General features: G+C 34.8%; 1 protein-coding gene across 1 annotated transcript in view; it reads left to right on the forward strand.

Annotated features, from left to right (window-relative positions):
- Positions 1 to 18,373, forward strand: part of ripk4 (receptor-interacting serine-threonine kinase 4) — a 33,003-nt gene that overhangs the window by 3,017 nt on the left and 11,613 nt on the right. The window contains exon 2 of the mRNA XM_030154544.1: positions 13,012 to 13,303. Coding sequence (XP_030010404.1) covers positions 13,012 to 13,303 — 292 coding nt within the window. The remainder of the gene's footprint in view (positions 1 to 13,011; positions 13,304 to 18,373) is intronic.

Here is an 18,373-nt window from a genome sequence, read left to right on the forward strand (position 1 = left end):
TACAGTAATGGTCTGAATTGCAGTGTATGTTATGATGCATGTTGGCTGATATGGAACTAAAACAACAAAACCATGAATATACAAAAGTACAGCAGTAGAATGCATGAAAGGGTTAAAAGAAAAAAACAATAACTAACTCAAACTGTGTTGTGTGGTTACAAAACTAAGTAAAACGGATAAAAATTATGGATAAAATTCCCTTCGTTTTTGTCAATGTCAGATTTGATTTGATGTGATTTATTTATTTATTTTGAACATGCAAGGAAACAAAATAAAACAAAACAAAATCAAACATTTAAATGGACAGAATCGATCTTCAGCTCATACACGTCTGAATATTGCATGGTCGAGAAGGAGTAGGAAGAAGTAGAAACAGATTTAATCCAACCCTTCAGTGCTTTTACGCCTTTGTCACTAACTTGATACAAGAATCAAACTATACTATTTTCCTAATTTTAGCTTCGAACCACAACTAATACATAATGCAGTAACTGAATTACACCCAACAATATGATCATGTCTGATTAATTTGAAATCCATTTATTTCCCTCAAGCAATTTTCTCTGCTGACACCATATGATATTTAAGGGTCCGTCACTTGTGTTCACTTGTGGTTTCCAGTCGTCTTCTGGTCCCCACTCTACCTGGAAACATGGAGACTAAAGCAGCAGAGTCCTGTCTGGGATTTATTAGAATACGACCACAGAGAAGAAGAGAAAAGATATGATGAAACTAAAACTAAAACGAAGCATTTAGAAAATAACAAAAACTAATAAAAACTAGCAAACCTGCTCTAAAAAGTAATTAAAATGAACTGAATTAGAGAGAAAAAAAAAAAAAAAAGTCAAAACTAAATAAAACTCAACTAGAATGAAAAATTCAAACTTTTTTTTTTTTTTTGGTTTCATATTTTTTATTGGTATGCATACAAGAAAACAAAAAGTACATGCCAACATCATGGCGCACTGAAGTCAACATTAACCAGGTTTGTAAACATCATTACTTTTGAATTTGCTTTTTTTTTTTTTTTTTTTTTTTTGTGACAAATAACAATGAAACCAGATGAACAATACAATGAAAAGAAAACTAAGACATAGTATGAATAATATAATTAAACTAATGACATAAACATGAGAAAATAAATGAATAATTAATAAATAAATTAAAAAAAAAAAAAAAAAAAAGGGAGGGGGAAGGGAATTACATTGTCTCAAAAAAATCCATTAACACTTGCCGTTTATTATAGAATTGGTTCAAGTTCCCTCGCTTCGAATATCTAATTTTCTCTACTTTTAAAAAAGACGTAACCTCATTAATCCATTGTGTACTGGAGGGGGCTATTGTAGATTTCCAATTAAGGAGGAGGTGGCGTTTAGCAGTCAGGGAGGTAAAAGCTATCACTTCTAACTCTTTTACAGAGTATTGAGTGTACTCTTCAAAACTATTAGAACCTTGGAACAGACGGTCGAAGGAGGAAGTAAAATAACAAGTGCATCAGCAGAGTCCTGTCTGGGATTTATTTGAATACGACGACAGAGAAGAAGAGAAAAGAGAGAAGAAAACTAAAATGAAACAAAACTAAGCATTTAGAAAATAACAAAAGCTAATAAAAACTAGCAAACCTGCTCTAAAAACAAATGAAAATGAACTGAATTAGAGAAAAAAAAAGTCAAAACTAAATAAAACTAAACTATAATGAAAAATCCAAAACTATTCGAGTTCAGAGTTTGGTCAAACAGGGTTCGTCTGCAGATTTTAATGACACACGGGGTCAGAAAGTACATTGTCAATCATTAAAAACCAATTTCCAGTCACTTGTGTGGACAAACTCCTCATCCCCATGGAGTGAATCATTCCATTTGAAGGCTGTTAAATGCTGTTTTGTTGTGCAAGTAGCCGCAGGTACAGCTGTATCTGTTTACTGGAGCGTCTACATGCCTGTGAATGGAAGTTTCCACTGTCCTCTGCTGCTCACACTCGCATCACTGTGTCACTGTTGTACGTTCAGGAGCTCAAACGCCTTCAGAGAGGAAGTATTTGAGCTTATAGCACTGGGTTACACAAAAATGGTTTTTGCAAGTTGTCTCGGTTTTTTCAACTGAATTCGGACCATTTTGCACCGCTAAATCCAAAAATGACATCTGTTTTTCTCAATTAGGTCAGGTGTTTTTGTTAATTTGATTTTGAAAAATTTGATCTTCTCACAACATATAATAATTAATACCAAAATCAGATTGGTAAGCACACTTTATGAAACTTGTTACTTGATTCCTGTTAGGTACAATGGTGTATTCACCGCAGATGGAGCAGAATACATCAGGCTTATTTTTGCCAGATCTTCTAGTCGAAGCCATTTCATTCACCTGTAATATTAAAAAAAACATTCATCATAAATTGGCAAAAGTAAAATCTTCAGAACTCGTTTATTGCAAGAAATATGAAAGAATTTTGTATCATATGATGTGAAAATGTCCATAAATGTAAGCACAAATGTTCAAAAGCCAATATGTAGCAGAGTTCAGAAAGTTGACCTGATTGAGCAAAATGAATGTGATTTTTGGATTCAGCACCAAAATGATCCTAAATCAGCTCAAAAAACTGAAACAATACATTTGTTGTTGACCAGTGTAATTGATAAACAGTTGGAGCTGATCATCAGAAGTGCACCTGTCCGGTCAGACTCACTAATTAAACTCATATTTGCAGCATGTGTCAGGTCAGATTCAGATTTTTCCACCGCTCACTGTCGCCAAAACACGAACAAACAGGAAGTTGGTATTGCAGTGTTTTCTCTTGGAACCTGTGGCGCAGCTCAAAACTCCTGCTGAACCTGAACTGACGCTGTTATCATCTCCAAACATCTGCAATGTACATAAACTGTAATTTGACGGTGCGTTCGCTGACCCCGCGCACTCGCTCGCTGAGTTGGAGGACTCAAAGGCACCTTTGTGTGGCTGCTGCTGCTGTGCACCCACAATAACAGAAGTGGTGGAACCGGTCGAACTGGGCCTCCACGGCTGCACAGACCACATTGTTTGGTGTTTGAGGAGCTGCTGAGGAGCACAGGAAGGTTTGTCCGACTAGTGCCCAAATGCACCTCCTCCTGTAGAACAGGCCTGGCAGAGGTGTTCCAGTTCAGCTTCCACATGCAGACCAGTAGGACCTGAAGTGGACCAGGAAAATAACAGCACAGTCCAACCCAAGTTTATTTATAAAGCACTTTAAAGCCCTGAGTCTGACACCTTTAATCAGTTCTGTCAAACTCATGTTAGTTCAGTTCCACATTCAGCTAAATCTGATCTGCAGTGGACCCACCCAGCAAAATAATAACAGAATAATATAGAAATAATGTCAACTCCAAACTTTTCTCTATGTTTTAGAGTGAAAAAAAAAATTGCATTCTGAAAAGGTTTACATCTACAAACTATTAGGAGTGTTAGAAAATATCGGTTCTGCAATATATCGCAATATTTCATTTCACAATACTGTATTGATGTTAAAAAGTACTGTAGTGATATTTTTAGGTGTTTATTCAAATGCAGATATGGCAGAGGTTCATTTTTGTTTTTTGTTTTTCTTTATTGTTTATATCTTATTTATTATTATTTAACACTGTTTTATTAAATAGTGGTTATGCGAAGCACTTTTTACTTTCTGAGAGGCAGATGTTCGTTCCTTTGGAAACGAGGAGAATTAGAAACATTTTGCGATATAGCATCAGATCCTGTTGTGATCAAATAAAAATGTGTTTAGTATTTGTACATATTTCTGTTGTAATTCAATTCTTCCAGGAAATAATCTTAAAAAAAAAAAGAAACAAACAAAAATTTCCCTTTTTAACAGTATCATGATATATCGTGATATATCGTATCGTGATCCTAGGATTCTGATCTTTATTGTATCACCAAATTCTTACCAATACACACCCCAACAAACTATCCTTTCAAAAGATGTGAATAACATGAACAAACTGAAAAAAATCAGTGTAATTTTAACAATATTCTGCCTCAGTTTATCATTTCCACATGTACATTAGAACTTACAGATCACAGTGGATCTACAAACACACAAAACACTGAGTAACTGGCAGAATAGTGTTAAAATTATACTTACTTCTGTTAAGACATTTCAGGTTGTTCATATTTGTTCAGGTTATTCACATTTTTTGCGAAATTATACTTTGTTTTTAGTGTAAATACATGAAAATATTTACAGTTACAAAGAGAAACATTTGGAGTTGTCATTATTTCTATGTTATTATGATAGTATTTTCCTGGTCCTGCCCACTGGAGATTGAACTGGTCTGAATGTGGAACCTGAACTAAAAGGATTGTTTATATCTTTAGTGTAATTTTTGCATTTCACAAATTCATCCCATGGGCCGGACTGGACCAGGGGTGTCAAACATGCGGCCCAGGGGCCAAATGCGGCCCGCCAAAGGGTCCAGTTCGGCCCCTGGAATGTTTTTGCCAAGTGCAAAAATTCCACAGTCTTGAATTGAATTAAGCAAAAAAAAAAATTTAGCTTGAATTAAGGAAAAAATCTTCAATTAAGCCAAAAAAAATCTCAAATTTAGCAAAAAAAACTTGAATTAAGCCAAAAAAAAAAAAAATCTTCAATTAAGTAAAAAAATCCTTAATTAAACCAAAAAAAAAAATCTCAAATTTAGCAAAAAATCTTGAATTAAGCCAAAAAAAATCTTCAATTAAGTAAAAAAAAAATAAAAATCTTCAATTAAGTAAAAAAAATCTTGAATTATGCCAAAAAAAATCTAGAATTAACAACTTAAATTTTTTTTCTTGGTTTCAGTGCAAAAAAATAACAAATTATGAAAATATTGACATTTACAGACTATCCTGTAACACTAAAATGTGAATAACCTGAACAAATATGAACAACCTGAAATGTCTGTATTAAATTCAGCCCAGTTTGAACTCTTTTCTTCCTGTTCCTCAGTGTTTAGTGTCTTTGCAGATCTGATCCAGAATGCACATGGACTAATGAGAAGTGGAGGCAGAAGACTGTTAAAATTGCACTAAATTTTCTTATGTTTTTAATTTAAATTTCAGTTTTTTCAGGGTTTTTTTTTGTTTTGTTTTTTTTGGATAGTTTATAAAAGTAAGTATTTCATATTTTAATGTTTGTTTTTTTTTACACTAAAACAAAGACAAACATTTGGAGTTGTCATTATTTATAGGTTATTCTGTTATTAGTTTTCTGGTCCGGCCCACTGCAGATCAAATTTAACTGAATATGGAACTGAACTAAAATGAGTTTGACAGCCCTGGCTCAGACCCTTTGGCGGCCCGTTTTGGCCCACAGGCCTTATGTTTACCACCTCTGCTCTAGAACATAAAGAAACCCGAGCCAAAGTGCACACAACAGGCCCTTCTGTGCAGCGTCTACGTGCATGTGTTTTCATCTTATTGTGCAAAACTGAATTCCCAGTCCTGCTCACCTACATGAGGCGTTCAAGTGCATTCCTGTGAGAGCGTGCATAATGGATTTATCTGCTCTCATCTGTCCTCATTAAGAGGTCGCATTTTTAGACCCACCTTTAATAGAGATAAGTGGGCCTGAATGACCTGAGCAGTTCTGTTTGAGGTATGTCAGCAGGGCCTGATAAAGGGAGTCGAGCAAAGGTTGAGCAACAGAGAACAAGAGCGGTGTTTGATGCATTCCAGGTTGGACTGGAATGTCCTCCAGGACTGAAAACGCCACCGGACAGAAGCTCAGCTGGCTTTAGTGAATGAGTAACTGAGTGTGCAGAGGCTCTGAGGAATGTTTGTGTGCGTTCAGTAGGTCTGATGTGTAGGCTCCACAGCTGAACCACTGGTGGGTTTAGGTTTTAGACGCACTGAACCTGTTTACACCACCAGGAAAATCTGATAACAGGGAGAAATCAGACGGTAATAATCAGATCTGATGCGTTTACATGCGCTTCAGAAATACGGTAATCCAAAAACTCTTATTAGCGCTGTGGTTGCTCTAACACACAGGTGTCAAACATGCGGCCCGGGGGCCAAAACCGGCCCACCAAAGGGTCCAGTCCGGCCCGTGGGATGAATTTGTGAAATACAAAAATTACACAAAGATATAAACAATCCTTTTAGTTCAGGTTCCGCATTCAGACCATTTCAATCTGCAGTGGGCAGGACCAGTCAAATACGATCATAATAACATAGAAATACTGACAACTCCAATTTTTTCTCTTGGTGAATGTAAATATTTTCATATATTTACACTAAAACAAAGAATAATTTTGCAAAAAATATGAATAACCTGAGCAAATATAAACAACCTGAAATATCTTAAGTCAGGGCTGTCAAACTCCTGTTAGTTCAGTTCCACATTCAGCCCAGTTTGATCTGCAGTGGGTCAGACCAGTGAAATAATAACTGTGAAAAAAGAAAAATTCTATTCTGATCAGGTTTACATCTGCAAAGTTTCCTTAAAAATCTGAATAACATGAACTATTTGAATTGTCTTTTGTCAATTTGAACAATATTCTGCCTCAGTTTATCAGTTTATCATTTACACATGTGCGTTACAGTCGCACAAAACATTTAGTAACAGGCAGAATATTGGTCAAACTGCATTTACTTTTCTTCAGACATTTCTGTTTGTTCATATTTGTTCAGGTTATTCACATTTTTTGTAAAAGTATAGTTTGGTAATGGAAACATTTTCATGTAATTTTACTTTTTTACATCAAAAAAATAAAGAAAAATGTGGGGTTGTCATTATTTATAGTTTATTCTGATCATATTTTACTGGTTCTGATCCACTTCAAATCTAATTGGACTGTATGTGTCTGTATGTGGAACCTGAATTAAAATGATTTGGACACCACTGATTGTTCATATATTCAGTGTAATTTTTGCATTTCATAAATTCATCTTGTGGGCCGGATTTGGCCCCCGGGCCACATGTTTGACACCGGTGTCTTAAGAGAAGTAAGTACAATTTTAACAAGATTCTGCCTGTTACTAAATATTTTGTGTATTTGTAAGTTATAATATACATGTGTAAATGATAAACTGAGGCAGAATATTGTTAAAATTACACTTATTTTTTCAGTTGGTTCATGTTATTCACATCGTTTGAAAGGATAGTTTGCAGATGTAAACTTTTTCATATTGTCAGTTTACTTTTTTTGCTCTAAAACGTAGAGAAATTTTTGGAGTTGACATTATTTCTATATTATTCTGTTATTATTTTACTGGTTGGGCCCACTGCAGATCAGATTTAGCTGAATGTGGAACTGAACTAACATGAGTTTGACAGCCCTGCTCTAACATGTTCTCCTCATGAAAAGAATCCAAAATAAAGATAATTTGGTGGATTTATTCAACATATTTGATGTCATTCATTCATTCCTCTTCGGTTTTAGCTTCTATAAACTAAGGCTGTACACATAATTGTCGAAAACTGAGACTAAAACTAAACAAAAACCTGTCAAATCCTCAAAATTAATGATCTAAAACCAAATTGAAGCCTAAATTAAAACAAAAACCTGATGATTATGTCAAAACTCCTATTCTGTTCTTACCTCGAAGAACTTTCAGCCTGAACTGAACGTTAATGTGGTTATTGGAGATCAGGAAAAGGAAACATTACAACTATTATTGTAAAGAAAATATTTAAATCACTGGTGAAAAGCAAAAAAAAAAGAAACAAGTGGTGCCAGGTACAACAAACCCCGCCCCCTCGCACATACTGTAGCTTATTATGGCATCGATCCAGCTGATGTCATCATGTCTGTGCATGTGCTGATGTCAGCAGATCAACTGCTTCTACATATGTGCCAAGTTTGAAGTAAACAGAAACAAAATGGATGTTTTTATAAACATTTGGAATTGTGCTCATTATAAGCAAATGGGAGAAGAAAGAAGATTTTAAAAAATTCATAAAAAATTTAAACTTTGACCTACTTTTCCCAAAATGTAATCACATCTGTTCTGGGTCACTGGTAATCTATAAACCCGGTTTGGTCTGAATTCAACCAATAGTTTTGCTGCTAGAGTGTAAACAACAAACAAACAAAGACACACAGAAACAAAACGACAGTAAAACTACGATAAATAATGTAACACAAAAAATGTAATTGGAGGTAAAATCAGCTTTTTATAACTGAACCCGTTTACACAACCAGAAGAATCTGATAACTGCAGTAATTAGATAATTCTAAAAATCAGATCTCATGTGTTTACATGCACTTCAAAAATAATCATTTTTAGAGCAGGTTTGCTAGTTTTTATTAGTTTTCGTTATTTTCTAAATGCTTAGTTTTAGTTTAGTTGTAGTTTTTTTTTATATCTTTTCTCTTCTTCTCTGTGGTCGTATTCAAATCAGTCCCAGACAGGACTCTGCTGCTTTAGTCTCCATGTTTCCAGGTAGAGTGGGGACCAGAAGACGACTGGAAACCACAAGTGAACACAAGTGACGGACCGTCAAATATCATACGTTGCCAGCAGAGAAAATTGCTTGAAGGAAATAAATCAATTTTATATCAATCCGACATTGACAAAGACGAAAACGAAGGGAATTTTATCCATAATTTTTCTCCGTTTTAGTTAGTTTTGTAAACACACAATACAGTTTCAGTTAGTTATGTTTTTTTTCCTTTAATTCTAGTTTTTATTTATTTCAGTTAACAAAAATGTTTTTACAATTCTAGTTTTCATCATTTCGTTAGTTTTCGTTAACGATAATAACCTTGATCATGACTAAATATAGACACCACTTTTAATAGGCGAGTTATCTGTACACATTCTAAGCTTTCCACGTCTATGTTCACGCTGCGTCAAATCCAGCGCACTGAGGGCTAGGGTTAAAGTTCGGGTTATGTGAACTGAAGATCTAGGCATAAATTTACATGCGATCAAATGCCGTTGAATAACACGCGAAAGATCGAAAATGCCGATGTTTGGCACGCCAAATACCGTAAGAACTGGTGTGACAGACGCCATTTTATGAGATCAGACTCAAAAAAGGAATTTCTGACACTTTTATTGCACAGAAAACATGAGGACACCTAGGCCTCTAATAGTGGCAGTCTGAAAAGACCCATGTTAGTGGAGGTGGAAGATGAAATGAAATGATAGATTTCCAAAGGCTGAGTGTGTGAGACTCACAGATGATGGCGTGGTGTTCTGTGGGCTGGTCGTTGACTTTGGACATTTCCAAACATCTGTCATTGTTTCCTGCCTGTACATGATGTGTACCACGTAGACTTTCCAGGAAAATCCTTGAAGTCATCACACATACCGGCTCCAGAAAATGGAGTCCGCCAACGTCATCAGCTGGCTTCTTTCCACACACACACACACACACACACACACACACACACAGTCTTACATATGTTTTTATCCAGAAGCAGAAAATAAGGCTCCGTTCAGACAGCAGGTCTTAATGCACAATTCAGATTTTTTGGTGAAATTCGATTTTTTTTGTGTGTGTGTGTGTTCGTATTACACATTAAATGCGACTTCTCTCAGTTTTGAGTCTGAACTGAATGCGACCCTGAAGTGACCCACATGCGCAAAAGAGGTCCTGACATAATACGTGACCACACAGACATGCACTGTGTTTATGAAAGTAAATGTTTTTCCCACCGCTCCTCCTCCTTGGACGCAGAATTGTGATGTTTGTCGCATTTCAGTGACGTAAAGGTCGGATAAATGCGACCTGGCCGTTCAGACTGAAGTCACATTGTAAAATATCAGATGCGTATCGGATTTAGGACCACATATGAAAGTGGCCTGGGTCGGATTTGAAAAAATCAGATTAGTGCTGTTTAAACTGTCTTTAACAGATCAGGTACAGGTTCATATGGGCAAAAAAAAATCAGGTTTGGGCCACATTTGTCTGCAGTCTGAACGTAGCCGAAGTTAACCCATAAAGACCCAGAGCTACTTTAGTGTCAGTTCCCAAATGAATTTTTCTCCCATTTTTAACCTTTCTCAAGTGATTTATTACCATTTATAATAATATTATCCTCTGTATTTTGCATTTTTAAGTGAAAATCCAGTATTTTCTTACATTTGTTTTGCTGATCATACAGAGGTTTATAAAAGTTCAGAGTGAATTCAAAGGTTAACCCTTTCATGTATACTGGTCACTACAGTGGACAGCTGTTCTACAGCTGTTCTCTTGTATATTTATGGATTTTTTTTTTTTTCACATATCTTTATTATAGTTTTAAGACACTACATATCTTTTCTGACATGAATTGGTAACCTTGTGTAGATCTCCCCTGAGCATAAACCCCCAGAATCACAAGCCCCCTCCTCATAGTTTTCCCACAGTTTATCAGTAAATACATATTTCTTTGCTTCAAAAATTAAACGCAAGGTGTCCAGCTGATTATTATTATTATTATTATTATTATTATTATCATATCTTTTTTTACTTTTTTATTTATTTTTATTTATTTATTTATTTATTTATTTCCTACTTTTTATTTGTTTTATCTATTTATTTATTTATTTTTTAAATTTTTAATATAAGAAATTTTTCAATCACATATTTTTTTTCATGTTTAAAGAGAAATTAATCTTGATTAAGGTTCTCATAATTTGTGCATGAAAGGGTTAATATATCAAAAACTGAGAAAACTGAAGAAAAAGTGAGTTTTTCACTACAATATATAATAATAATAATAATAATAATAATAATAATAATAATAATACATTTTATTTGTATAGTGCTTTTCATGGACCTCAGACACTTTACATACAGCAGATAAAAACAGAAATCAAACACATTAAAAACAGATAAAAGCAGGTGCAGAAAGCAGGTATATAAATATAAAACAGTTAAACATTAAAAGCAATCTTAAATAAGTGAGTTTTTAAAAGGGATTTGAAGGTGTTGAGGTTGGAGCAGTGTTGGATAGGAGGTGGGAGAGAGTTCCAGAGGGTTGGAGCAGTAATAGACAAAGGTTCGGTATATCATTAACTGAACATAAAACAAGTGTGTACAACCACTGTCATTTGTTGCAGCATGAAAAAAAGTGAATTGCTCTCCACATTGAACCTTTCCAAGTGAGTTATCAGCATTTATGATAATATAATAATCTGTATTTTGCATGTTTTAGGTATTTCCTTATATTTAAGTTACTGATTGGGTAAAGTAATAGTTAATTCAAGTAATATTGCAGAGAAACCTGAAGAAAAAGTGACCTTAAAAAATAAAAAATAAGCATTTCCATCCACTGTCATTGATGCAACTCCATGGGTTTTACTGGTGAACCAGTGCTGTCGGATATGACAGTGTTTCCATGGTAACTATGGAGCCTCTGAACGTCCAAATGGGTCATATCTGATGACCATGAAAAGATGAAAAACTGTATTTTACACCAAATATTTCCATGTATTGATAGGATTAGTGGATCGACAGGTATTAAACAGTTTAGATCAGCAGATGTTTGGGTCTTTATGGGTTAAAATATCATCATCTCCTTCGCTGTCGCTGAAAAATGTAGACTTTCTAACTATGCAAATAAAGTGAAGTTGATTTTTATTTTTCCTGGTTCCTGAAAAGCTCCAGTTTTACACTTAAACAGCCTCAGGTTTCCACATCACACCTGGAAGATTTGCATATTAGATCATGATTGACTAAAGCGCAGAAAAACAACAGATGAATGTGAGAAGTTCTTGGTTGGACTCGGTGTAAATGAAAGATCACATCGAACAAACGCTTGGGAGGACGAGGTTTTAACGAGTAGATTATGGAAATGCCTTCAGACGTCTCATTCCAGCTGCACTTCATTATAATTTGCTCAACTTCTCATGACCTCATCTCTTCTGAGGAAGCATGTGACTCACTCGTTGCTTCATCCACACCTTCTTCTTTGTATTTGTTCACGGTTCGTAGGACATGAGCTGCTGGGAAGGCGCTGGGTCCTTCATCTTCGTCTTCATCGATGTTTATCTTCGTTAATAATTTCTTCAAATATAATCTAACCGACTAAACTACTGGTTGTATTCATTTCAGTTTTACATGTATCTTCTTTGGGATAATGTCTACAAAGTGTGGTCACAGTTTTCAGAAATTTAGATTTTTGAAATGTGAAAAATTTCCCTTTACGTATAATAGGCCATATCTTGATGGTTTATTACACAGAAATGGTTAGAGCTATCAGTATAGTTACTATTGAGCACTGATAGAAGTCATATATGGGCTTTCATTTGGTTCCATGACCTTTGACCTTGAGTGACCTTGAAGGGTCAAACTCAAGGTCACCATGTGGATTTCAACAATCTTCTCCAAAACTACTGGTTAGATTAATTTCATATTTTATGTGTGTCTTCCTTGGGACAATGTCTACAGAGTCTGAACACAGTTTTGAGAAATTTAGATTTTTGAATTTTTGACAAATTTTTGAAAGATTGAAAATGTGCCTTATAATGGTTCATATTTTGATGGTTTATAACATGTAAATGGTTACAGATCTCAGTACAGTTACTATTGAGCACTGATAGGAAGTCGTATATGGACTTTCATTTGATACCGTGACCTTTGACCTTGAATGGTCAAACTCAAGGTGATCAGGTTCTAGATTTCAACATTCTTCTTCCCCAAAAACCTCTGGTTGGATTCCTTTTACATTCTTTACATACCGTTCTATGGACAATGTCTACACATTTTGGTCACAATTTGGGAAAATTTAGCTTTTTGGATTTTTGACAAAGTTCTGGAATATTAAAAATGTGCCTTCACTTTATAATGCTCCATATTTTGTTGGTTTATAGGTCATATATGGACTTTCATTTGGGTCCATGACCTTTGACCTCGAGTGACCTTGAAGGGTCAAACTCAAAGGTCAACAATAACAACATTTCAACGATCTGAAACTACTGGTCAGATTCATTTTAAATTTTACATGTAGCTTCCTTGGGACGATGTCTACAAATGTTCAGTTTCGAGCAATTTTCATCTTCTTTGAATTCTTCTCTGAATTCTTTGAATTATTGAAAATTTGGTCCTATTTTTTTCTAACCACAGGGAGCGTTCGGAGCTGCTGGAGGAGGCCAAGAAGATGGAGGCAGCCAAGTTCAGGTACATCCTCCCTGTTTATGGGATCTGTGAGGACCCCCAGGGCCTGGTCATGGAGTACATGGAGACCGGATCCTTGGAGACCCTGTTGGCGACCGAGCCGTTGCCGTGGGAACTCCGCTTCCGCATCATCCACGAGACGGCGGTCGGGATGAACTTCCTGCACTGCATGAACCCGCCTCTGCTGCACCTGGACCTGAAGCCGGCCAACATCCTGCTGGACGCCCACTACCACGTCAAGGTAGGTCAGGGTGGTCCTCAGTGGGAGTTAGTGGAGGTCAGGAAAAGGAAACAGACTCAAAAAGTATTAAAATGAAATAAAACTGCAATAAATAATTCAACATCAAATAAAATTGCAGGTAAAGTCAACTCTTCAGTAGGACTGTGGTTGCTGTAACATGTTCTCCTGATGAAAAACACCAAAACTAAAGATGATTTGGTGGTTTTATTAAACATATTTGATGTCATTCATTTATCCTTCCTCGTTTTTAGCTTCTAGAAATTAAGGCTGTTCACATAACTGTTGAAAACAGACTCTAAAACTAAACACAAACCTATCAAATCCTCAAAATTAAGGATCTAAACCCAAATTTAAAGCCTAAATAAAACAAAATCTGGGGAAAATGTCAGAATTTACATTTAAGAACAACTTTCTGCCTGAAGTGATTATCAAGGTAGTCCTCACCTGGAATTATTACTATTATGTTTATGTTTATGATTATTATGATTAACATTATTATTATGATTATTATTATTATTATTATTTAGAAAGTTATTTAATTCACTGTTTAAAAAGCATGAAAACTAAATAAAACTACAAAAAATCAAAGAGAATTTAAAAAAAAAAGAAGTTGTAACTAAAATCAGCATTTTTATCATTAAGCCCATTAACATGACCATAGAAATCTGATAACTGGGAGTAATCAGATCTGATATGTTTACATGCAGTTCAGAGAAAATGTCACTTACATTTACACATGAGCAGATGTAAAGAACTAAATAAATGAGAGTAACCTGAATACATGAGTGAAGACTTCAGAATACTGGGGAAAAATCCAGGTGTTTTAATCTGATTTCTATAATCAGATTACTGCTGTTATCTGATAAAACAAATCAGATTATATTGTTTATACCAGGGCTGTCAAACTCATTTTAGTTCAGTTCCATATTCAGCTAAATTTTATCTGCAGTGGGCCGGACCAGAAAAATAATAACATAATAAGATATAGATAATGACAACTCCAAATTTTTGTCTTTGTTTTAATATAAAAAAAAATCCATTAAATTATGAAAATACTTACTTTTATAAACTATCCAAAAAAAACCCCGAAAAACCTGAAATTTAAATGACAAAATGTAAGAAAATACAGTGCAATTTTAACAGTATTATTCCTCCACTTCTCATTAGTCCATGTGCATTCTGGATCAGATCTACAAAGACACTAAACACTGAGGAACAGGAAGACAAGAGTTCAAATTGGGCTGAATTTTCTTTAGACATTTCAGGTTGTTCATATTTGTTCAGATTATTCACATTTTAGTGTTACAGGATAGTTTGTAAATGTAAATATTTTCATAATTTAATGTTATTTTTTGCACTAAAACAAAGAAAAAAATTAAGTTGTTGATTCTATTTTTTTTTTTTTTTTGCTTAATTCAAGATTTTTTGCTTAATATGAGATTTTTTTTACTTAATTGAAGATTTTTTTTTTTTAACTAAATTTTTTGCTTAATTCAATTCAAGACTGTGGAATTTTTGCACTTGGAAAAAACATCCCAGGGGCCAAACTGGACCCTTTGGTGGGCCGCATGTTTGACACCCCTGGGTTAAATTATTACTCCTGTTGTATCTGACCTTGTCCATGTGAAGCACAGAGGTCAGGTCTGTCAGCCATGTTTTGAAAAGAGCCACAGTCTCAGATTTCCAGAGCTGGTTTATACGATCACTGGAATAATCTGATAACTCCAGAAATAGGATAATGATCAGTGTTTTGTTTGAAGTCAGTGTATCTCTTTTAGCTTCTACAAACCAAGCTTCTGATGATTATTGAAAACTATCACTAACACCTATAGACACCTGTCAAATCCTTGAAATGATCCCATTTACGTCTCTGGAAACTACCTCTAACCAAATGTAAAGTGTAAATGAAAATAAAAACTGATGAAAGTGTCAAAACTCTCACTCTGTTCTTACCTCTAAGAACGGCTTCCAGCCTGAACTGAGTGACAGGAACAAAATGAAAACACCTGTCGGCACATGTTGTATTTAAGCCTCATCTTATGCAGAAAAAACCTGACAGGACGAGGCTTTAGGATGAACAGAATCTCCTCAAATCAGGTATTAACAGAGCCGAAGACGGTGTAATGTGTTATTACTGGCAGACAGTTCCAGGTGTTGGGCTCCTTCCAGTTTGCAGGTGTTTTCAGAGTTTTCGCAATGTTGATTTTTGAATTTTTGACAAATTTTTTAAATATTAAAAATGTGCCTATATTTACAATGGTCTATATTTTGATGGTTTATAACCCAGAAATGGTCAGAGATATTAATATAGTTACTAATGAGCACTGATAGAAGTCATATATGGACTTTCATTTAGTTCCATGACCTTTGACCTTGAGTGACCTTGAAGGGTCAAACTCAAGGTCACCAATGTGTGGATTTCTTCTCCGAAACTACTGGTTGGATTCAGTTCATATTTTATGTGTGTCTTCTTTGGGATAACGTCTACAGAGTCTGAACACAGTTTTGAGAAATTTAGATTATGGAATTTTTGACACATTTTTGAAAGATTGAAAATGTGCCTTATAATGTTCCATATTTTGATGGTTTATAACATGTAAATGGTTGCAGATATCAATATAATTACTATTGAGCACTGATAGGAAGTCGTATATGGACTTTCATTTCATACCGTGACCTTTGACCTTGAATGGTCAAACTCAAGGTGATCAGTTTCTAGATTTCAACATTCTTCTTCCCCAAAAACCTCTGGTTGGATTCCTTTTACATTCTACACATACCTTTCTTGGAACAATGTCTACAAAGTTTGTTCACGATTTGGAAAAATTTAGCTTTTTGAATTTTTGACAAAGTTTTCAAGTATTAAAATTGAGCCTTTACTTCTAATGGTCCATATGTTGATGGTTTATAACATGTAAATGGTGACAGATATCAATACAGTTCCTATTGATCACTGATAGAAGTCAAATATGGACTTTGACTAAATTAGTAGAGTTTTCCTCCAGTGAAAGTACCACCCACTGCTGTCTTAACTCTCTCTTTTTAATTAATGGGCTGTAATATATTGTGTTTTTTGGGTGCCTATTGTGATCAGGCTGAGGACTACAGCAGAATACAAGGCATGTTCGCTAAAGCTGCCCTTTTTACTGTTATTGATACAGGCACACTGTTAAAAAAAAAAAAAAAAAAAAGTAAAAAAAACAGTATTATTCCAGCAGCAGGGGTGCCAAAAAAATGTTGTAACATAACGGAAAATAACCATCTCATAAAAATACGGTAATTTTCCATAATTAAGATACAGTTTTTTGCCCTAATTACATGAGATTTTGCTTTTTTTTTTTTACTTTTTAATGTTTGATAAAGAATATTTACATGTTTTAAAACAATCAAATTCCCTATAAATATATATATATAAATAATTTTCAATGAGACTCAGTTGTCCAATCCACTGATAAAAACTGTATTTGGACAGTTTATCAGTGCTTATACATGTTCTACATTCACAAAAATACATTTATTCAACATTTTTGTTGTGAAACCTCCTGTAATTACACAAGATATTTGTCAATTAACAAACAAGTCTGGTTCAACTGACAGAACTAATACTTCTGTTACCGTTAATTGTCAGTAATTTTATCTTGTTTCATTATTTTTTTTTACAGTATTAAACTTTAAATTAACAGTTTAATCTCATAAATAAAAAATAAATATTTGTGAAATTACGATACATTTGCAAATGTATTTTAACTGTATTTTTCTGTGAAAAAAGAAAAAAAATCTTTTAAAAAAATGTAAATTTTATGGTTTTTCACAGTTACAGTTTTTTCGTGTTATTTTCCATTTGACATGTAAAATCAGTCTGTTTTTGTCATTTCATTGATATTTTCCTGTATCTTAAAAAAACTGGAAAAATCTGTCAAATAAACAGTGAAAATTCTGTTCAATTACACATTTTTTTTACAGTGTAATTAATTGGAATTATACACGATATACTAAACTGAACTAAACTTCTATTGGGAGGTTGATTTCCTGCGTCCAGACCACAGGACTCAGACACACAACAGAACCTGACAGACTCGACACTGGTGTTTTTTTTTTTTTTTTTTTTTAAAGGTTGTCGTGCTCTCGCAGGTGTTTGATCCTTGACTGTTGCTGAATCCATGGGTGGGAACGGTTCATTCTGCGCTTTAATATGTGGATGTAAACACCTCGGCGGGCCTGCCTCGACAGGACCGGTGCAGCTCCTATTAAAGCTCCTTGTGTGCATCTGTGTGGGTGTGAAGGGCCTCTCCTCCCTGTGCATGCTGGGACACGGCCCTGGCCCTCATCATTCCACACAGTGCACATAATAAGAGCTGAGCTGCCTGTCACAGCGCCCGGCTGGAGTTAGTCATCATGGCTGTCACGAGGACAGGAGGCAGAGGGGATTCTGGGAGTCGTCAGAGTCTTATGCTCAATATGTTTTATTGTTTTTCAGAACAGTCACGTAGCTTATACAGAAATACAAAGGAGAAAAGAAATGTACACAGTGATATCGCCAGTGTTTACATGACACTTAGAGTTCATTTTAACACTACCTCAGTGAACATATGGTCCCTATCTGCAAAGTGTAAAATTTACACTGAACATAGAGTTACATTTCCAGAGTCAACTTTACTCTAGTACGAGTTAATATTTTACACTACACTAATTAGTGTCAGTCAAGTTTTACACTATGTGAGAAGTAACACCCATAGTGTTATTCACATTCAACACTGAAGAGTTAAGTGTTAAGAAATAACTTTTCCAGTGTTAAACCTACTTATCACTACATGTTGATAAATAAATTACTCCAAAGAGTGTTGATTTTTAACTGCCTCCTACGAGTGTTACATATATTGTACTATAGTCCCAGCGTCTGCAGGAGGGAAGAAAGATACAATTATTTCTGTTCCCAATTTATTCCAAGTAAAAATGAAATATTGCAATTAAAAGTAAACATAAAATGACACATAAAATGAAAGCCGCCGACCCGATATCACCTTATCCATTTGTAATTCAGTATTTGAAAACACGTACCCAACACTGACA

The sequence above is a fragment of the Sphaeramia orbicularis genome, chromosome 14 (assembly GCF_902148855.1).
Source record: "Sphaeramia orbicularis chromosome 14, fSphaOr1.1, whole genome shotgun sequence".
Lineage (NCBI taxonomy): Eukaryota > Metazoa > Chordata > Actinopteri > Kurtiformes > Apogonidae > Sphaeramia > Sphaeramia orbicularis.